Source organism: Trichosurus vulpecula, chromosome 3 (assembly GCF_011100635.1).
Source record: "Trichosurus vulpecula isolate mTriVul1 chromosome 3, mTriVul1.pri, whole genome shotgun sequence".
NCBI classification, from domain to species: Eukaryota; Metazoa; Chordata; class Mammalia; order Diprotodontia; family Phalangeridae; genus Trichosurus; species Trichosurus vulpecula.
In genome coordinates this window covers 132,881,292-132,897,667 of record NC_050575.1, presented here as the reverse complement: position 1 = coordinate 132,897,667, position 16,376 = coordinate 132,881,292, and the positions used below count along the sequence as shown (strand labels likewise).

At 39.2% G+C, this 16,376-nt stretch overlaps 1 protein-coding gene across 1 annotated transcript in view; it reads right to left on the bottom strand.

Moving 5' to 3' along the window:
• The window catches only part of GARNL3 (GTPase activating Rap/RanGAP domain like 3), a 187,607-nt gene that overhangs the window by 73,889 nt on the left and 97,342 nt on the right, over positions 1-16,376 (bottom strand). Inside the window, exons 14-17 of the mRNA XM_036750526.1 lie at positions 13,076-13,191; positions 10,929-11,033; positions 7,085-7,159; positions 4,825-4,936 (exon numbers count right to left, since the gene is read on the bottom strand). Coding sequence (XP_036606421.1) covers positions 4,825-4,936; positions 7,085-7,159; positions 10,929-11,033; positions 13,076-13,191 — 408 coding nt within the window. The remainder of the gene's footprint in view (positions 1-4,824; positions 4,937-7,084; positions 7,160-10,928; positions 11,034-13,075; positions 13,192-16,376) is intronic.

Genomic DNA, 16,376 nt, shown 5'->3' with positions numbered 1-16,376 from the left:
ATTAAAATACTGTGATCACTTCGTATTTTCTAAAATTAATGAAATGAAAATTCATAAATTCTCAGGAATTTAGCATTTGGAAATAGATATGCCACTGAAATAGATACTAAAATTTAACCTATTGTAAATAAGGACAGAACTACCATTAGTCCTCCTATAAGGCACCTTCATGTATTATAAATCACAGCCCTCACATACATGATAGTGTACATTATTAACAGCCTATTATAACACAAAAAACCTAGACTGTAGGTGTTGTCCCCTGACCACAATGTTTTAGGAAGTTTCTACTGAAGTTAAAGTTGATCATTAATTGCACATATGTGGCCTAACTGCAACATTTTGAAGTCATCATTAACTATAATTTTTGAATACATGGCCTCAATAGCAAATGGCAGTGTGGTATTATGGAAAGAATATTACACTTAGAACGATGAAACTTGAGTTCATACACTGGCTCCTACATTTATTTGTTGTGTGACCCTTGAAGACACTTCACTTCTCTGGGTATCACTTTCTTCATCTGTCAAATAGAAACAGCAATCTCTGCACTACCTATATCACAGGACTGTTGATAATACTTTGTAAATCTTGACGAGATATAGGAGATCACCATTATCAAATACTCCCACTTAAATGTTGGCCATATATTAGAAACAAGAGCTAACCTACTCCAAAACTAGATTTTTAAAGAGTATACACTTCTTCAGGATTTTAAGTTTGGGGATAATATAAATAAAACTGTTGGCTCTGGAAAAAATCCTTTTTAAGATTTAACATTTTTTCAGAAGAAAATATCAATCAAATTTTGTTTTCTGGCACATTCTTATTGTCAAATAGTCTCTCTCTAAAAGTATTGCTTTTGCTCATCAACTATTGGTCGGGGATATATCATTGTAGTTGACAGGCATGATCCTCAAGATGGCAGATTATACTTTGCCACCAGATTATGCCTAAGCAGACGGTCCATCTTATATCATGTACGGGAAGAGGTGAACTCATGCTCTTGGTGCCAATCTCTCTGCAGTTTTAATTGTAGGGAATGGCACTGGATTGAAAACAGGGTAGAAGCTATCAAAGTACCTGCACTGCAACATATGAGGCAATGTTATACCTCCCTATCATACATGGGAGTACTATACAAACACTAAATGTTTTTCTTTAAGTACTCTTGCCCTGTTGCAAACCTGCTTGTTTCCATAATCCTCATGAATGGGGCTTCTAAGATTCTGGATCCTTCTTTCAGAAACATAACATTATTCAGGATATGGAAAGTTATACAAAAATTTAAAGGAGGGCAAGGCAGTCTCTGAGACAATGATTTAATGTATCTGTTGGTTTCAGCTAAAATCTCTGGTCACTGAAGAGCTCTACCAGCAGACTTCTTTTGGTTTGTGTGGACTTGTGATTTGATTGGTGTAGGGAACTCTTTGTGAGGAAATTCTCTCTATGAAAGCAGCTTAATAGCTCAATTTATGGTCTTAAAGGGTTGTCTGGGGGTCATCAAGAAGTTAAATAACTTGCCCAGGGATAGTTATATAGTACGTATCTCAGGTAAGCCTAGAACGCAAGCAGGCATTCCTAGACTTTCTAACTATACATTATACCTCTAAAATCTAGAACATCTAGGCCCCCTTCTGCCTTTAGTGAGTTCCTCCTGATGTCTCCATTTAGTGTTTGTGTGTGTGGGCCTAAATTGGCTAACCTTCATTTCTTTCTCAACTGTGATTTAGACTTTCCAGACTTCAACATCATGTCCCCTCCACCCCATATGGCTACCTCCTTCTCTTTTTGGCTGCCTTTTGTGTGCTTTCTTCCCCTAATAGGATATAGCTCCTTGAGGGCATTTTTGCTTGTATTTAGCAAAGCACATAGTAAGTGCTTAATATATACTTCTTGACTTTTCGGTTCATTACCCTCTTTGCCGATACCTCACTAAAAATATTCCATTTTCTGAGTAATCAGATATTTGATGCATAGTTGGTTCTTTGTTCTTTCCCACAGTTTCTCCTTTCAAAATATCTGGTGTCTGTGGGGATGGTAGGAGTAGAGGGCACGGAGAACTGAGGATTGGAAGAAGTATGGTTCCCATACCATGCTTAGCTGGCAACTAACATAGGCTGTTGACTGACATCTTAGATTTAAGCAATTCCATTCAGTTATTTTAGAAGATCAGGAAGTTCATAAATAAGTGAGGAATGTTTTCCAGAGTGGAAGACTACTGCCTAAACCTAGAATTAGAGTCCCCTCTGGAAGCTGGAGGATGATGGGAAATTTGCTCTTTGGGCAAGATGTAGTGTGGACAGATGTGACTGGCACAGGACTACTCAGTATGGTGTGCCCATATCAGAACAGGTGCTGTGCTCTATGAGAGAAGCAGAATTGAAATCGCTCAAAAGAAATGCAAGATGAGCAAATTTAGAGAATCCACCCCAAATTTGCACATGGACTATTTGTGCCACACCTGTTGTAGAACATTCTGACCTCATATTTGGTCTGATCAGCCACAGTCAGACACACTGAAACTTGACTCTAGCATAGTGATGTTATCTTGGTCCTCTTTGAGAACAAACAACAACCAGTGTGGCCAGGTGCAGGTAGGAACAGTGATGAGGGGGAATGGTTTCAATAAGCGGACAAGAATGATAGGGATTCCCTTCGAGCAGTGACACCAAACTCAAAGAGAAACAGGGGCCACTATACAGGGCATAAGGATCTCTGAGGCTATAGAAGGATGTAGAAAACCACATATTACTATTATCTAAATTCTATTGTATTTTATTTATTCTGTCAAATATTTCTCAATTACATTTTAATTTAGTTCTGTTGGCTCTGTGTTTGACCCTTCTTCCTAAGAGCAGTAACTCCAGTCTTCTGCCAAACAATAACAACTGGAGATTTTCCCTTCCGTGCTGGCAAAGATGTAGTTTGTCCTTTCTCGAAGAGGACCATGACATCAGGGAGATGATGACATGACTTGTAATTGACTTTGATTTGAGTGAGGGAGGGCTGTGCAAGGTCACCAGCCTCATTTTCTCCTCCAGGCCATCTAGTTGAAAGCTACCTAGTTAACTTGGGGTTTACTGGCTAGATTTATTTCTCCAAGACCAAGCTTCAAATCCAATTCACTCTGGATCTCATTGATTGGACAACAGTAGGTCCCTGCCCAAGCACTACTTAATGGTTATTTTTTGGGCCCTCTAGTCTGAGAGTAAATGTAAATAGTAACTGTTTCTCTTTTGGCCAGCACCCCTGAGGGTCTTCCTCTCCCAGTTTGATTTTTTTTTTTAATTAAAGGGGCCATCCCTTGACTCACTTCTTAATGAGGCCTATTCACTGAATGGGTGTTGCCTCACTCAAAATGAGAACCTGAAAAAATCTTAGCTTAAAAGGGCCAAGGTCTCCCACTGCTGGTGAAGACATCCAGGTTAAAAGACAATGGAGATTCACAATGCTAGCTCACAATACCACAGGAGCCATAGCAATGACAGTGCCTGGTGACACCTGCTGGTAGAACTGAGAAACTACCAGAGAGTTACGCTCACCAGGCTAAGGGAAAGGAACACGTCTATTCCAGACTGTGACTGGGAGTTTACACAGATCTTTGAGGAACGGTTGCTCACTAGGAAGTTTTGATCTGTTTTCCAAAATTTTCTGAGTCAATAAATAAGCAATTGTTAAGTGTCTACTATGTGCCAGGCACCTTGCTAAGCACCGGACATACAAAGAAAGGCCAAAAACAGTCCCTGGAGGGACTAAAATTAAGAAGGATGAGGGAAAGCCCTGTAGAAGGTGGGGTTTTAGCTAGGACTTGAGGGAAGCCAGGGTAGCCATGAGGCTGAGATGAGGAGGGAGGGTATTCCAGGCTTGGGAGACAGCTTGGGAAAATGTTGGTAGTGAAAATGAGAGATGGAGTATCTTGTGCCAGGAACAGCGAGAAGGCCAACGTCACTGCATCTAAGGGTACTTGGGGAAGTATGAGAAGACTGGAAACATTGGGCTGGGCTAGGTTATGAAGGGCTTGGAATGCCAAACAAAGGATTTTTTATTTAATCCTAGAGGTGACAGGGAACTACTAGAGTTTATCCAATATGGTGGTGTGTGTTTGGCGGGGGGAGGTGTGAGTGACATGATTAGGATTGGAGCTTTACTTTCCTTTTTCTTTGATATTGTGAACTCTGTGCTACTGAGGGGAAGTTACTGATTTTTCTAGGTTTCCAGTGCAGGGAGTGGTGGAGAATAAGGAGTGGGAGGTAATGAGAGAAGTCAGAAATCTTCCTGAAGTGTATCTGGATCTTTCATGTCGTGAGGGCCTCTGACATAAAGGTTACATATGCATTAGCTGGTGTTTTTTTTTTTTTTAACCATTTCAGCTGTGATTTCCTCATATTACTCCCAAAATAAAACAATTTTAAACAAGAAAATGAGAATTTATAGAATTTCATAATAAGTTAGACCTGAAAGTTAAATCCAGAGTCATTTAATCAATTTAATTTTACAGGTAAGGAAATTGAGGCCCAGAAAGGTGGAATGATTTACCTAAGGTCACACAGGTAGCAAAAAGCAGAGCCAAAATTCAAACTTGGGTCTCCTGACCACTGGTTAAATGATTTGCTCAAGATCACACAGTGAGAGACAGAGTAGAGACTTGAACTTCACTCTCTGACTTCAGGGCCAGGGTTCTTTCCACTATATTGCATTTAATTCTATGCTAACCTCACTATGGTACAGAGTAGTTTAATAGCCTAAAATGAATCACATTCATCATTGTCAGAAATTCTGTTACACAAATATAGACATTTATAGGAGCGACTACTCACTAACCATCTACTAGCAAGACGCCAGCATCTGTAGAGACCAGCAAGGCCTGGCCCCAGGAATCTGCGCATACAGCTTCATGAGGAAAATTACTGCAGAAACACTGGGACTCCCAAGGCTACGAGACAATACAAGCATTGAACAGTAAGTGCACCCGAAAAACCAAACCACGGCTTGTCAATGGAAACGTTCAGTACCATGGCTGAAACAGTAACACAGATGCCCTTATTGAACACTTCAAGATTTAAAAAGGATTAGGAATTTATTGATTTTCTTTAGGAGCAAAATCTCCCTTCAATTAATTCATCAGAAGAAATCTATTAACATGTTTCTGTGACAGTGAAATATGTCTTCCTATATTGTTGATATAACCCATTTTGTAATCAAAATGTTACAGAAATTGACTCTGTGAAGTTATAGTTTCTTTTTCCCCTTGAAGTTGCATCAATTGATGTACATTTTCAGGGGGAGATGAAAAGATGTTTGGCTTTCACTTAATGATACCCCACAGCTTTGTATTAAATGAGAGTGAATATATAGTGCTTCGCAAATCTTAAGGCACTATATAAATGTTAGCTATTATTATTATTTGTGTAAAAAGAAAAGTCTGCCTCCTGTGTTGCTGATTCAGCAAAAATATCAAATCATACATCACACATGAGGTTGATTCTATTTAAATAAAACTGCTTCTTGAGCGACTTAACATTACAAAATCTAAAAGAGAAAATTAGCAATGCTTATAGGAAAGGGCCCATGAAAATACCTACATTCTTTCAAATAGAATATTTGAACTGTGTAGACTGTTCTTCTTAAGTTGGACACTCAATTTCATTTCAGAAAGCACCATTTCTCATGTTGCCACTATACCTACCTTTAGTCTTATATATGATGGGAGGAACGGGTCAAATTATATCATAGTTGTTCAGAGGCTTTGACAATGTTAATGATTTTTTGGGGGGTAATTAACTTCTTTTAGGTTCTGAAGTGTCCAAGTTTGAGATGACCTTGATTACCCCAACCAAAATGTAATGCTGTATCTTTGTTCTTTCTTTCATTGAACCACTGATGTCTGAGAATGACTTCCTGATGTGTAAAAACTATGGGATGCTTGTGTGTGTTTGTGTTCGTACTTTTATAGCAATAAAAATGAAGTGGCCACCGAGGGCCTACTGCATATTATCATTAGGCCGCAGGGTGGAGGTATTTTCATAAAAATAAAGCAATTTTTCCTATGTAAAGTCAGAGGCAAATGCCAAACATTGAAGAAGAACCCACTGATTGGCAAGATGCCCTTTTTGGATTGGTCTTCTGATGAAGATAGGGATTGGATGGTAGAAGAAAGAAGCTACAGAACTGCTCTCCAGTAAAGGCAGTGCCTGCTTCTAATGAAAGTTTAATTCATTTTTTTATGGCTAAGTTGTTATCAACTAGTAGAGGAGGATTTCAATGAGGCCATGAGGTAAAAACTCAGCTCATTTATTTTTACTCCTTAGACCATGTTGTATCCTTAATACACAAGCTAAGACTTAGCTTCCCTTGGCCAAGTCCAAATATTGACAGCTTATGTGACTAGCTCACAAAATGAGGGCTCCCCAGGAACTGACAACATGATTCTCTCAGCACTAATCCAGGTCCAGTTGTTTTGAGAGCTCGGTTATGCTTTAGTATCCAAAGGCACATGCAGATAAGAGGCAACTCAAACTGAAAGAATTTCCTGTATTTATTAGAGTCTGAAGTCTGGATGTAACAAGCAAAAGAAAGCCAGGGAAGGTTCTTAAGGAGGGGAGTGACTTAAGAAGGGTGTTTGCTTCATGCCAATAAACATTTATTAAGTGCTTCCCCTTTGTGAAAATCCTGGTATTAGGTGCTAGGGCAAATAAAACAATCCCAGCCTTCCAGGAATTTACAGTCTGTTGGTGGGGATAAGACATGAATAAAAATAACTGTGCCGCAAGGCAGGGTGTGCTAAGTTTTCAGAAGTCCAGACAGAGTGCTCTGATAAACTCTGTCTAGGAAGGCCACAGGAAGACTAACTGGGACATATGAGAAAAGCATATAGGAGACTAGCAGCTAAAGGTTGAAACAGAGAGTTTGAATTGCCTCTGATGGTTCATTTGACCTCTAGGCAGTATGATTTCTGAACTGTTTCTAATCGTGTGTCAGGGACATCTTTGTCCTCCACCCCAGCAGAAATTTCATTTCCCTGAATAATTTCAATGTGCACAATGTACATCTGCAGATGAGCATGAAAATATTATCAACTCACCTCTTTTTTACAGAGACCTGAAGTTGCCAAGCTAGTTGGAGCATCCCCTCTCACGATGGTTTTCAGTTTCAGCGCCTTAACAGGATAGATAGCTCATTTAAGGCGTATTCATATTCAGTTTAGTGAGAGAAGGATAAACAGCTATCAGTCGAACAATGACAACAGCTGACATTTACACGGTGCTTTTTAGTTCAACAAAGCACTTTCATAGCCATCACCTCACTTTAACTTTCCTAACAACTCTTTGAGGGAGGTGGTGCAAATATTATTATTCTCTTTCTACAGAAGAGGAAACCGAGGCTTAACTAATTTGCCCAAGGTCATAAATCTGGTGTCTTCCAAGTCCAGTGCCCTTTCCACTATACTGATTCATCATAAGAAGATGGGTAATTTTAGGCTCCAGTACTCCAGTGCCCTGTACTGTTCTCTTAGTGAATCTGGATAACACAGCTATTTTCTAGCAAGTTTTAAATACTCATGATCTCTTTACAATGTATCATAACATAACTCAAATATTTCAATCAATCTACATTCATGAATACATTGGTGCCTCTCAATCCAACAAATGTTTATTATGTGCCGACTACCTGAAAGGTATTGTGCTCTGTGCTGAAGGTACAAAGATGAAGAAAAGGTAGTCACTGTCCTCAAGAAGCATGCTATGGACCGGAGGATCTACATGATGATCATCAAATAAGCATTAAAACATTAGAGTGTGATAGAAGGAAAGCGGCAATCTAGAGCTTGGCTTAGGTTTGAGGGAAAGATTACTTTTAGCTCAGAGAAGCAAAGATGACCTCATGAATGGGGTGGCATGTGAGCTGGACCTTGAAGGAAAAGGAGGGATTCAATTCTCAAGGATGTGAAGAGAGTCATCTCCCCTGTATCTGTGCAGATGCATGAAGGCAAGAGGTGGCAGGATGGACTATGGAAATAATTAGCAGTCTAATTTGGTTGAAACTTAAAAGTATAATAGAAGTATGAAATTGGCCTGGGAAAGTGTATTGGAGCCTGGCTGTCAATGACCTTGAATGTCAAGCACAGAAATCTTCTATGAGCCACAGGTAGATGCTGAAGGTTTTAAAGCAGGGTATAACAGAGTTAGAATATGTACCAAGATGATAGTATGTTGAGCAGTTATGTGAAATATGTCACTCAACTGGTTGGGGTAGAGTCAAGAAGCAGAGAACTCATTAAACTGTAGACAGGAGGCTATCCTATTATATCCTATTATATTAGGAGACTATTATACCAGTGTAGGTGAGAGATGATGAGGGCCTGATCTAAGGCAGTTGAAGTATGAGTGGAGAAGGTTGGGATGGATACAAGAAATGGAAAGGAAGGAGGAGTGACAGGACTTGACTTCTAGCTAGATGTGGAAGGTGAGGGAGAAAGGAGAGTAAAAAATGACACTGAGGTTTTGAATCTGGGTGCCTATGAGCATGGTGGCTCAAATAAAGCCAAGAAGCTGGGGGAGGGCCAAGTTTCTGCCAGGAGGAGGAGGAGGAATTCAGTATTGAACATGTTAAATTTGAGGTGCTGGTGAGTCCGTCCGGTGAAGGTATTTATCAGGCAGCTGGAGATATGGGACTGGAGCTCTGGGGAGAAGTTGGGAGGTGGATTCACTTCAGTGAAGCCAACTATGTGTAAGACACTATGCTAGGTGCTAGGCTAAGCTAGGGATACAGAGACAGAAGTAAAAAAAAATAGTGTCTGGCCTCAAACAGCTTACATTCTACTGGACTGTAGACTGTAGATTGTATTAGATATGTAGATTTAAGAATCACTGGTAGAGAGGTGATAACTGAATCCATGGGAGCCCATGAGATCTAAAAGTGAGAAAATAGAGAAGAAAAAGATGCTGAAGATTAAGCTTTAAGTGATCAATTAATCAACATTTATGAAATGCCTACTATGTGCTAGGTACTAAAGACCTTACATTTTATTGGGGCAAACAATATACATACACACATACAAATATATAGAAAATACACACAAAATGCATAAAAGGTAATTTGGAGGGGGGTGTCCTTGTAGCTGGGGGGGGCGAGATCAGAAAAGCTCTCATATAGGGAGGTGATGGCTGAATTGTGCTTTGAGGGATGCTTTGAGGGAATCTAGGCGGTGGAGGTGATGATGGAGTGCATTCTAGGCATGGAGGACAGACTCATGGGAAGAGAGGTGGAATGTGGGAGAACAGATATGGACAATAGGAAAGAAGTCCAAATTGGCTGGGCCTAGAGTGTGTGAAGGTGAGTACTGTGTAGTAAGTCTGCAAAGGTAAACCAAACCAGACTGTGAATGCCAAACAGAGGAGTTTATATCTTATCTGAGAAGAAAGAGGGAGCCACTGGAACTTTCTGAGCAAGGAATTGACATATTTAGATTTACATTTTAGGACTGTCCCTTTGGCATCTGGGTGGAGGATGGACTAGAGATGGGGGAGAGAGGTGGGGATACTGATTAAGAAGTTATGTCAATAGGCTAAAGGTGATGAGAGTGTGAACTAGAGCCGCAGCCATGTGAGTGGAGGTAAGGGGACAGAAGTGAGAGATATTGTACAGACAGAAGACTTTATGCTTGATTGGAAATGGGGAGGTCAAGGATGACTTTGAAGTTGTGAACATAAATCACCAGAAGGATTTTGGTGCTTTGGGCAGAAAAATAAAAATGAAGTTAGGAAGAGGGGTGGATCTGGGGTTGAAATGAATTTGGGGCAGCTAGGTGGTGCAGTGAGTAGAGCACCAGCCCTGGAGTCAAGAGGACCTGAGCTCAAATCCGGCCTCAGACACTTGACACACTTACTAGCTATGTGACCTTGGGCAAGTCACTTAACCCCAATTGCCCTGCCTTCTCCCCTCCAAAAAAAAAAAGATAATGAATTCTATTTTGGATGCATTGCATTTGAGATGTCTATAGGACATCTTGTTTGAAATGTCTAATAGCCATCTGGTAATATGGGGCTGGAGTGAAGGAGAGAGAAAGGTTAGTTATACAGATCTGGATGTCATCTGCGTAGAGATGACTGAATACATGGGAGCTTATGAGATTACCGAGTGTAGAGAGAAAAGAGAGGAAGCCTAGGACAGAGCCTTAGGGTTACACTCATGAACCAGTGATGGAAAGGAAGGAATAGTCAGATAGATAGGTAGATGAACCGGGAAGAACAGAGTTAACAAAGCGAAAGGAAGAAAGAATGTCAAGAAGGAAGGAGCTAACAATGTCAAATACCATGGCAAGACCAACAAGGATAAAAACTGAGAAAGGGTTATTGGATTTAGCAGCTTGGAGGCCAATGGCTACCTTGGAGAGAGTAGTTTCCATGAAGTTTTGGGAATAGAAATCAGACTGAAGGATTGAAGTATGAATGTGTGGTAAAGAAATATAAGCAGTAAGTGTGTGCTATACCTTTTTGGAAGTTTAGAAGTGGAAGAAGGGAGAGTTATAGGATGATATAATAACTTGAGATGATACTGAGGAAAGTGTTTTGTAAACTTTAAAGTCTTAGGGAAATAGGAATTATTATTACTACTACTTAAGTACTATATCCACTATATACTCATCTCCCATTAATAACAGTCCCTCTACATGTATATGTAATAAAACCATGATATACATTTCACATATATAGTACCCAAGCTATTAGATGCAACATTGCTGGTATCGGATATGATTTTTGAAGCCTATCTTACCATACCACCTACAGTAATCCCAAGGGGACCCACTTCGATGGCCTGTACCATTTTATGTGAGCCTTAAAAACCCACTAAAATTTCAGACATTTTGGAATATTCAGTTTGAAGAGATTGCCTTGATGTAGAAGTCATTTTGAAATGAAACTTACCTGACCGATTCTAACAAACTCTGCCTGACGGGCTTCCTCTTTCTTCCGGGCAGACTTGGGTGACTCTGGTAAGACATCACTAAAAGATCGTCTATTAAGCATGTTCTAAATAAAAGGAAACAAGTCAGTGCAGCAGTGTGGTGGTGGTGGGGGGAAGAGCACAGATTTCGGGGTCAAAAGGCAGAGGTCTGCATTCAGTTTCTGCTACCTTAGTATCTGTGTGACCTTGAGTAAATGACTTACCTTCTCTGGCCCATACTTCTCCTTATCTATATAGGGAGGGGATTGGACCACATGATCCCTAAGGTTCATTCCAGCTCTAAACCCACGATGCTATAATGACTAACTGAGGATATTATTCTAAGGTCTTGTCTTAGGTCTCTGCTTATTTCCTCTGAATTGTCAGTATTATTAGCAGACCTAGGACCAGACCCTAAGCTCTGTCCCTAAGCAATGCAACCACCAAGAATGGAACTATCTAATAGTAATGATTCACATTTCTAGGTTTACAAAGTCCTCTCTAAAAAACAACCCTGTAAATTAAGTAATACAAATATTATCTTCATTTTATAGATGAGCAAATGCAGGATGAGAGAAGGGAAGTAAATCACCCATCTTTACACCATGTCAGAGTCAGGTTTTGAGAGGGGAGCTAGGTGGCACAGTGGATAGAGTCCTGGCTCTGGAGTCAGGAGGACCTAAGTTAAAATCTAGCCTAAGACACTTACTAGCTGTGTGACCCTGGGCAAGTTACTTAACCCTGTTTGCTTCAGTTCCTCATCTGTAAAATGAGCTGGAGAAGGAAATGACAAATCACTGCAGTACCTTTACTAAGAAAATCCCAAAAGGGCTCATAAAGAATTGGGCACAGCTAAAACAACTGAACAACAGGCTTTGACACTAGTCTCCTGACTTCAAGTTCAGTATTCTTTCCAATACACCATGGATCTTCAAATCTTTTCCAACTTTAAATCCTATCCTATTTTTCATAGGCTCTCATCCTTAAAACATAAATTATATGAATTTATACTGAACACAATTATGATTTGTGAGTATCAAATAAGGGAAAAATAAGGAGATGTATGCTAGCAAAAGTATTTTCCACTGTTATGGAGAGCTAGCATGTCAAATGATGTTAAATAAATATGGTCAAATAAAACAAATATTCCCTATAGATGATAAGGAACTGGAGATGCTTCTGTTTGTGTTTGTAGGTGATATTGTGCTAGTTATCTGGAGTCCTAGCACACTCTAGAGCCATAACCATTCAAAAGAGTTTAGCTTAACTATCCACACAGGCAAAACTAAGTGAATTAAGAATGTTTATGATTCAGGTTATAATATGTAGTGGTATGGAAAATGTACAGAATTCAGCCATTAGTATAAATGTTTCGGACAGACAGTGCAAATGGGTGAGTTGGGCCCATAACTGAATAGAAGAGTAGGTTGGATTGCCTTTGGGAAATTGTAAAACTCCTTTAATGACCCAAAATTTCTGTCAGAAACAAAGGTCTACCTTTTTAATAACAATATTCTGCTGGTTGTTGTATGTCTGTGGCCTATGGAACACTACAGTTACAGAATTAATGCATGTCACTCAAAGGGCAATGGATAAGTACATGGTGGGTATGAGCAGGCTGCAGTGTGAAGAAAAAAACAGAATAAAATAAATCATCAATAAAGTATATAATAATAATTTTTTAAAAAGATGGGCTGGATATATGGCAAAAGTGAGGTATAACTGACAGGCCATGTATTCCACTGCTCTCTTGCAAAGTCTGGAGAAAATAAGAAAACTCCATAATACATTGAATATCTATGGTGAACTTATGGGAGGAGTTGGAGAAATAGTACATAGTTTCCTACATAGTACATATCCTACATAGAAATAGGATAGTTTCCTGTATACATCACTGGCAGGAACATCCACACTGATGTGATCACAAATTCATTTGAGAACTACTTATCACAAAATACACATTACCTTACTGATAGCATGTAGATAATTCTATGCCTCTTACAGCCATTGTTCAATGAAGGCAGCTATTCAACTTTGCTAAATCAGAACTCCTTTGCTTGGATTCCTCTTTCTGAAGTTCTGTTCAACTACCTCAGTTCCTATAAGAAGGTGAGGATCCATGTGTTACCTTGTGCAGATCTGGCATCAGATCCTGATATAAAGATCGAATCAACATATCCAGAGTTCTCTGTCGTTTCTGGGCAAATGTTGGAGTTTCCAAGGTAGCTTTTTCACCGTTAATTACTAAAATATTACAAATTTAAAAGGGAATGCAAAAACACTAAATTAGAAATTAAATACTCAAAAAACTCCCACAAACATTTAAGTGCCTAATATGTGCAAGACACTGGTTTAAGTGCTGGGGATAAAAAAAAAAAAACAAAAATCTCCCTGCCCTCAAGGAGCTTACATTCTATTGAAGGATACAACACAAATACAGAAAAAGATTGCCTCCTTTAGGAAGTTTTCCCCAATTAACTACCTCTAATTCAATGATATTACTCTTCCTTCTAGGAGCCATACCTTTAATATACCACTTTTCTTATAATATTGTAAATTCATGGAACACAAAAATTATATCTAATAACAAATATTAGTTTTCTTCCTTGTAGTACTCAGTCATTACTGAAAGGGACCAAGTTAACAAGATGAACCTTAATGGAACTAAATGTAAAATTTTCCTCCACTAAAATCTTTCTTTGATGCCTCATCTTGGTGTGGCAATGATGCTGGGCTTTTGAAGGCTATACCAGTGAAGCAAAAGCTCTGTTAGTTCCAAATGGGCTGGAAAGGCTTCAAGTATCAGCCCAGAAACCCCATGTTATCTGAATATCAGCTAAGCTAAGTGCATAGATATTTATTGTCATAAGACTGGTTATTTGTTGGTGACTTTTTTTTTCAGCCAAAACATTCACACAGTTTACTCTGGTGTAGAGGGATTACAAAATAAAACCATAGGCCCCTAAGGTACAGAAATTAATGTCATAAAATTCTACATTTTGGTTTAAAAAAATCACTTGTGCAAACACAGGCAGGGAAACTTGGCTTAAGAGCATTTTATATAAAAATAACCCAATAATTGACAAACATCAGCCAATTAATACCACCTTATGTTTGTGTATGCCACTTTTGAGTTTCCAAAGAGCTTTCAGAAGCATAATTTCATTTGAGCCTCAGAAAAGCCCTGTAAGCTCAGCAGAGTTGGTATTATGATCTCCAGTTAACAGTCATGAATGCCAATCACAATGTAGCGGGCCTTAAAAATGAAATTGGGGGTAAGGGAAAGATAAAATAAAGGATAATACTGCTATTTAGAATGGCTGAGATAATGACAGAAGATGATTTTCAGAAAGCAGAACTACTCACTGCCTATTTTACTTCTGTTTTCTCTATCAAGGGGAATGATCTTAAAACTGGAAAGGCAAGGGGGGAAGTGGTTACAAGGGAACTGAAATCAAACATAAATGAAGAGATTGTGAGACAGTACCTGCTTCCTTTGATGCATTCAAAATACCAGGCCTGGATGAACTACATCCCAGGGCACTAAAGGAACTGGTAGATGTGATTGCTGAATTGCTATAAGAGTTATCTGAGAGATAATACTTAGAAAACTGGAAGAGTGTCACAGGACAGAAGACATGAATATCTGAATGTTTGAAAAAAGGATGAAGGTAGAGTCTCCATATTATAAGCCAAGGAACTTGATGGGAAGAGAGAAAAAGATCATGTGTCAGGACAGAGAAGTTTTGAGGTGGGGAAGAGAAGGTCTGAAGGTGCCCATGTTAGGTAGCTTCGGTCTCTCTAGGAAAGTAAGAGGTGAGGTAATCTGCTAAGAGTATGGCACAGGCCAGCAGTGGGACGGGGAGAGATGACTGAAGAAAATAATTAAAACAGGAACTAGGGGAAATACACTAAGGAGTCATTGAAAAATGAATAAAAGGATTGTAGAAAAACAGGCAAGGGCTGCAAGGAGTTCAGTAACTTGACTATGTATCAGTTAACATCACTGGTGCTCCATGACTTCCACCATCAGCATTTCAGGAATGTCAGCAAAATAGGTGAGGATAACCCAAGATTGAGAATAAGCATGATCTGACATAGTAGGTCAAAGGGGTGATAAGGTGGAAGGCTGTAGTGAACACTTACTGAAATAGCTAAGTGTGAGGTCCAGGCAGGTAAAGAAGTAAAAGAAACAAAAACAAGAGTGTTGGACTAGAAAAATGCAAAGATATTGAAGAAACAGAGATCATAACAAGGATTAAACTCAACTTTATCTAAGACTGAAGCAGTGGTAGAGGTGGAAGGACTAAACATTGTAGAAGATATTAGAGGTGGAGCAATTTCAAATGTTGGTGAGGTCGATGATATGACTATTTAAGTGGTTATCTGTGGTAGAAAGATATAAAGGCTATTGGAGTTAATTGAGGTTGAGGAACTACAAGTTTAGAAGGATTATCAATGTGGATCTTAAAGTCACCAAAGATGTTAGTGGAAGATAGAATGGGTAGAGAGACCGCACAAGGTGGTACATTGTAGGAAGCTCAATCTGGTAGCAAAGTGCAGTTATTTGGAATATTCAACTACCCAAAAGGACTCATTCTCTTAGGATTCTGGATAGGTGGAAGTTTGCTGCAAATACCATGTATTGTGAATGCCACTTTTATAAAAGTAAAGATTTTTTAAAAACTACTTTCTCTCTTTTGGGTGACCTCTTCTTTAAGGAATAGGTCTGAGATAAGTAATCTGGAAGAACTGTCACTTGTCCCAGTTTTAGCTGCCCCATAGACAGAAAGTAGATGCCAATCTTATTAACTGTGTAGATTTCCCAAGAATCAAAAATTATAAACTCCCATAGTATTAACATTTTAATTTATAGATCATACATATGTTCTAAAGTTTTCTTGCTTCAATTTTTATCGAAAATGTACTGAAATACGTAGACTAGATTAGAGGGGGTGGTTCTAGAAGACAGAGGTGAGGACTGAGAACATTCCAGGCATGGGAGACAGACTGTGCAAAAGCATGGAGGCAGGATATGGAAAATCCTATATGGGGAACAGCAAAGCTAGTTTGGTTGAAGCATAGAGTATATAATGGGGAGTAATGTATGACTGGTCTGGAAAGAGAGACTGGAATCACATTGTGAAAGGCTTTACATGCCAAACAGAAGAGTTTGTACTTTTAAGAGGAAACAGGGAGTCATGGAAGTTTCTTGAGTAAGGGTATGACAGACCTGTGCTTTAGGAATATCAATTTGGTACACGTATAGAGGATGGAGGGGAGTGGGGAGAGACTGGATGCTGGGTGACCAGTAGGAAACTACTGCAAACTGAGAGATTGACTAGGGAAGGATTAAGTGTGGAAAAAGAGAATGATGAATAAGAGAATGATTCCAAATTATTCAGGAAAACTCTCTAGTTTTGATACTG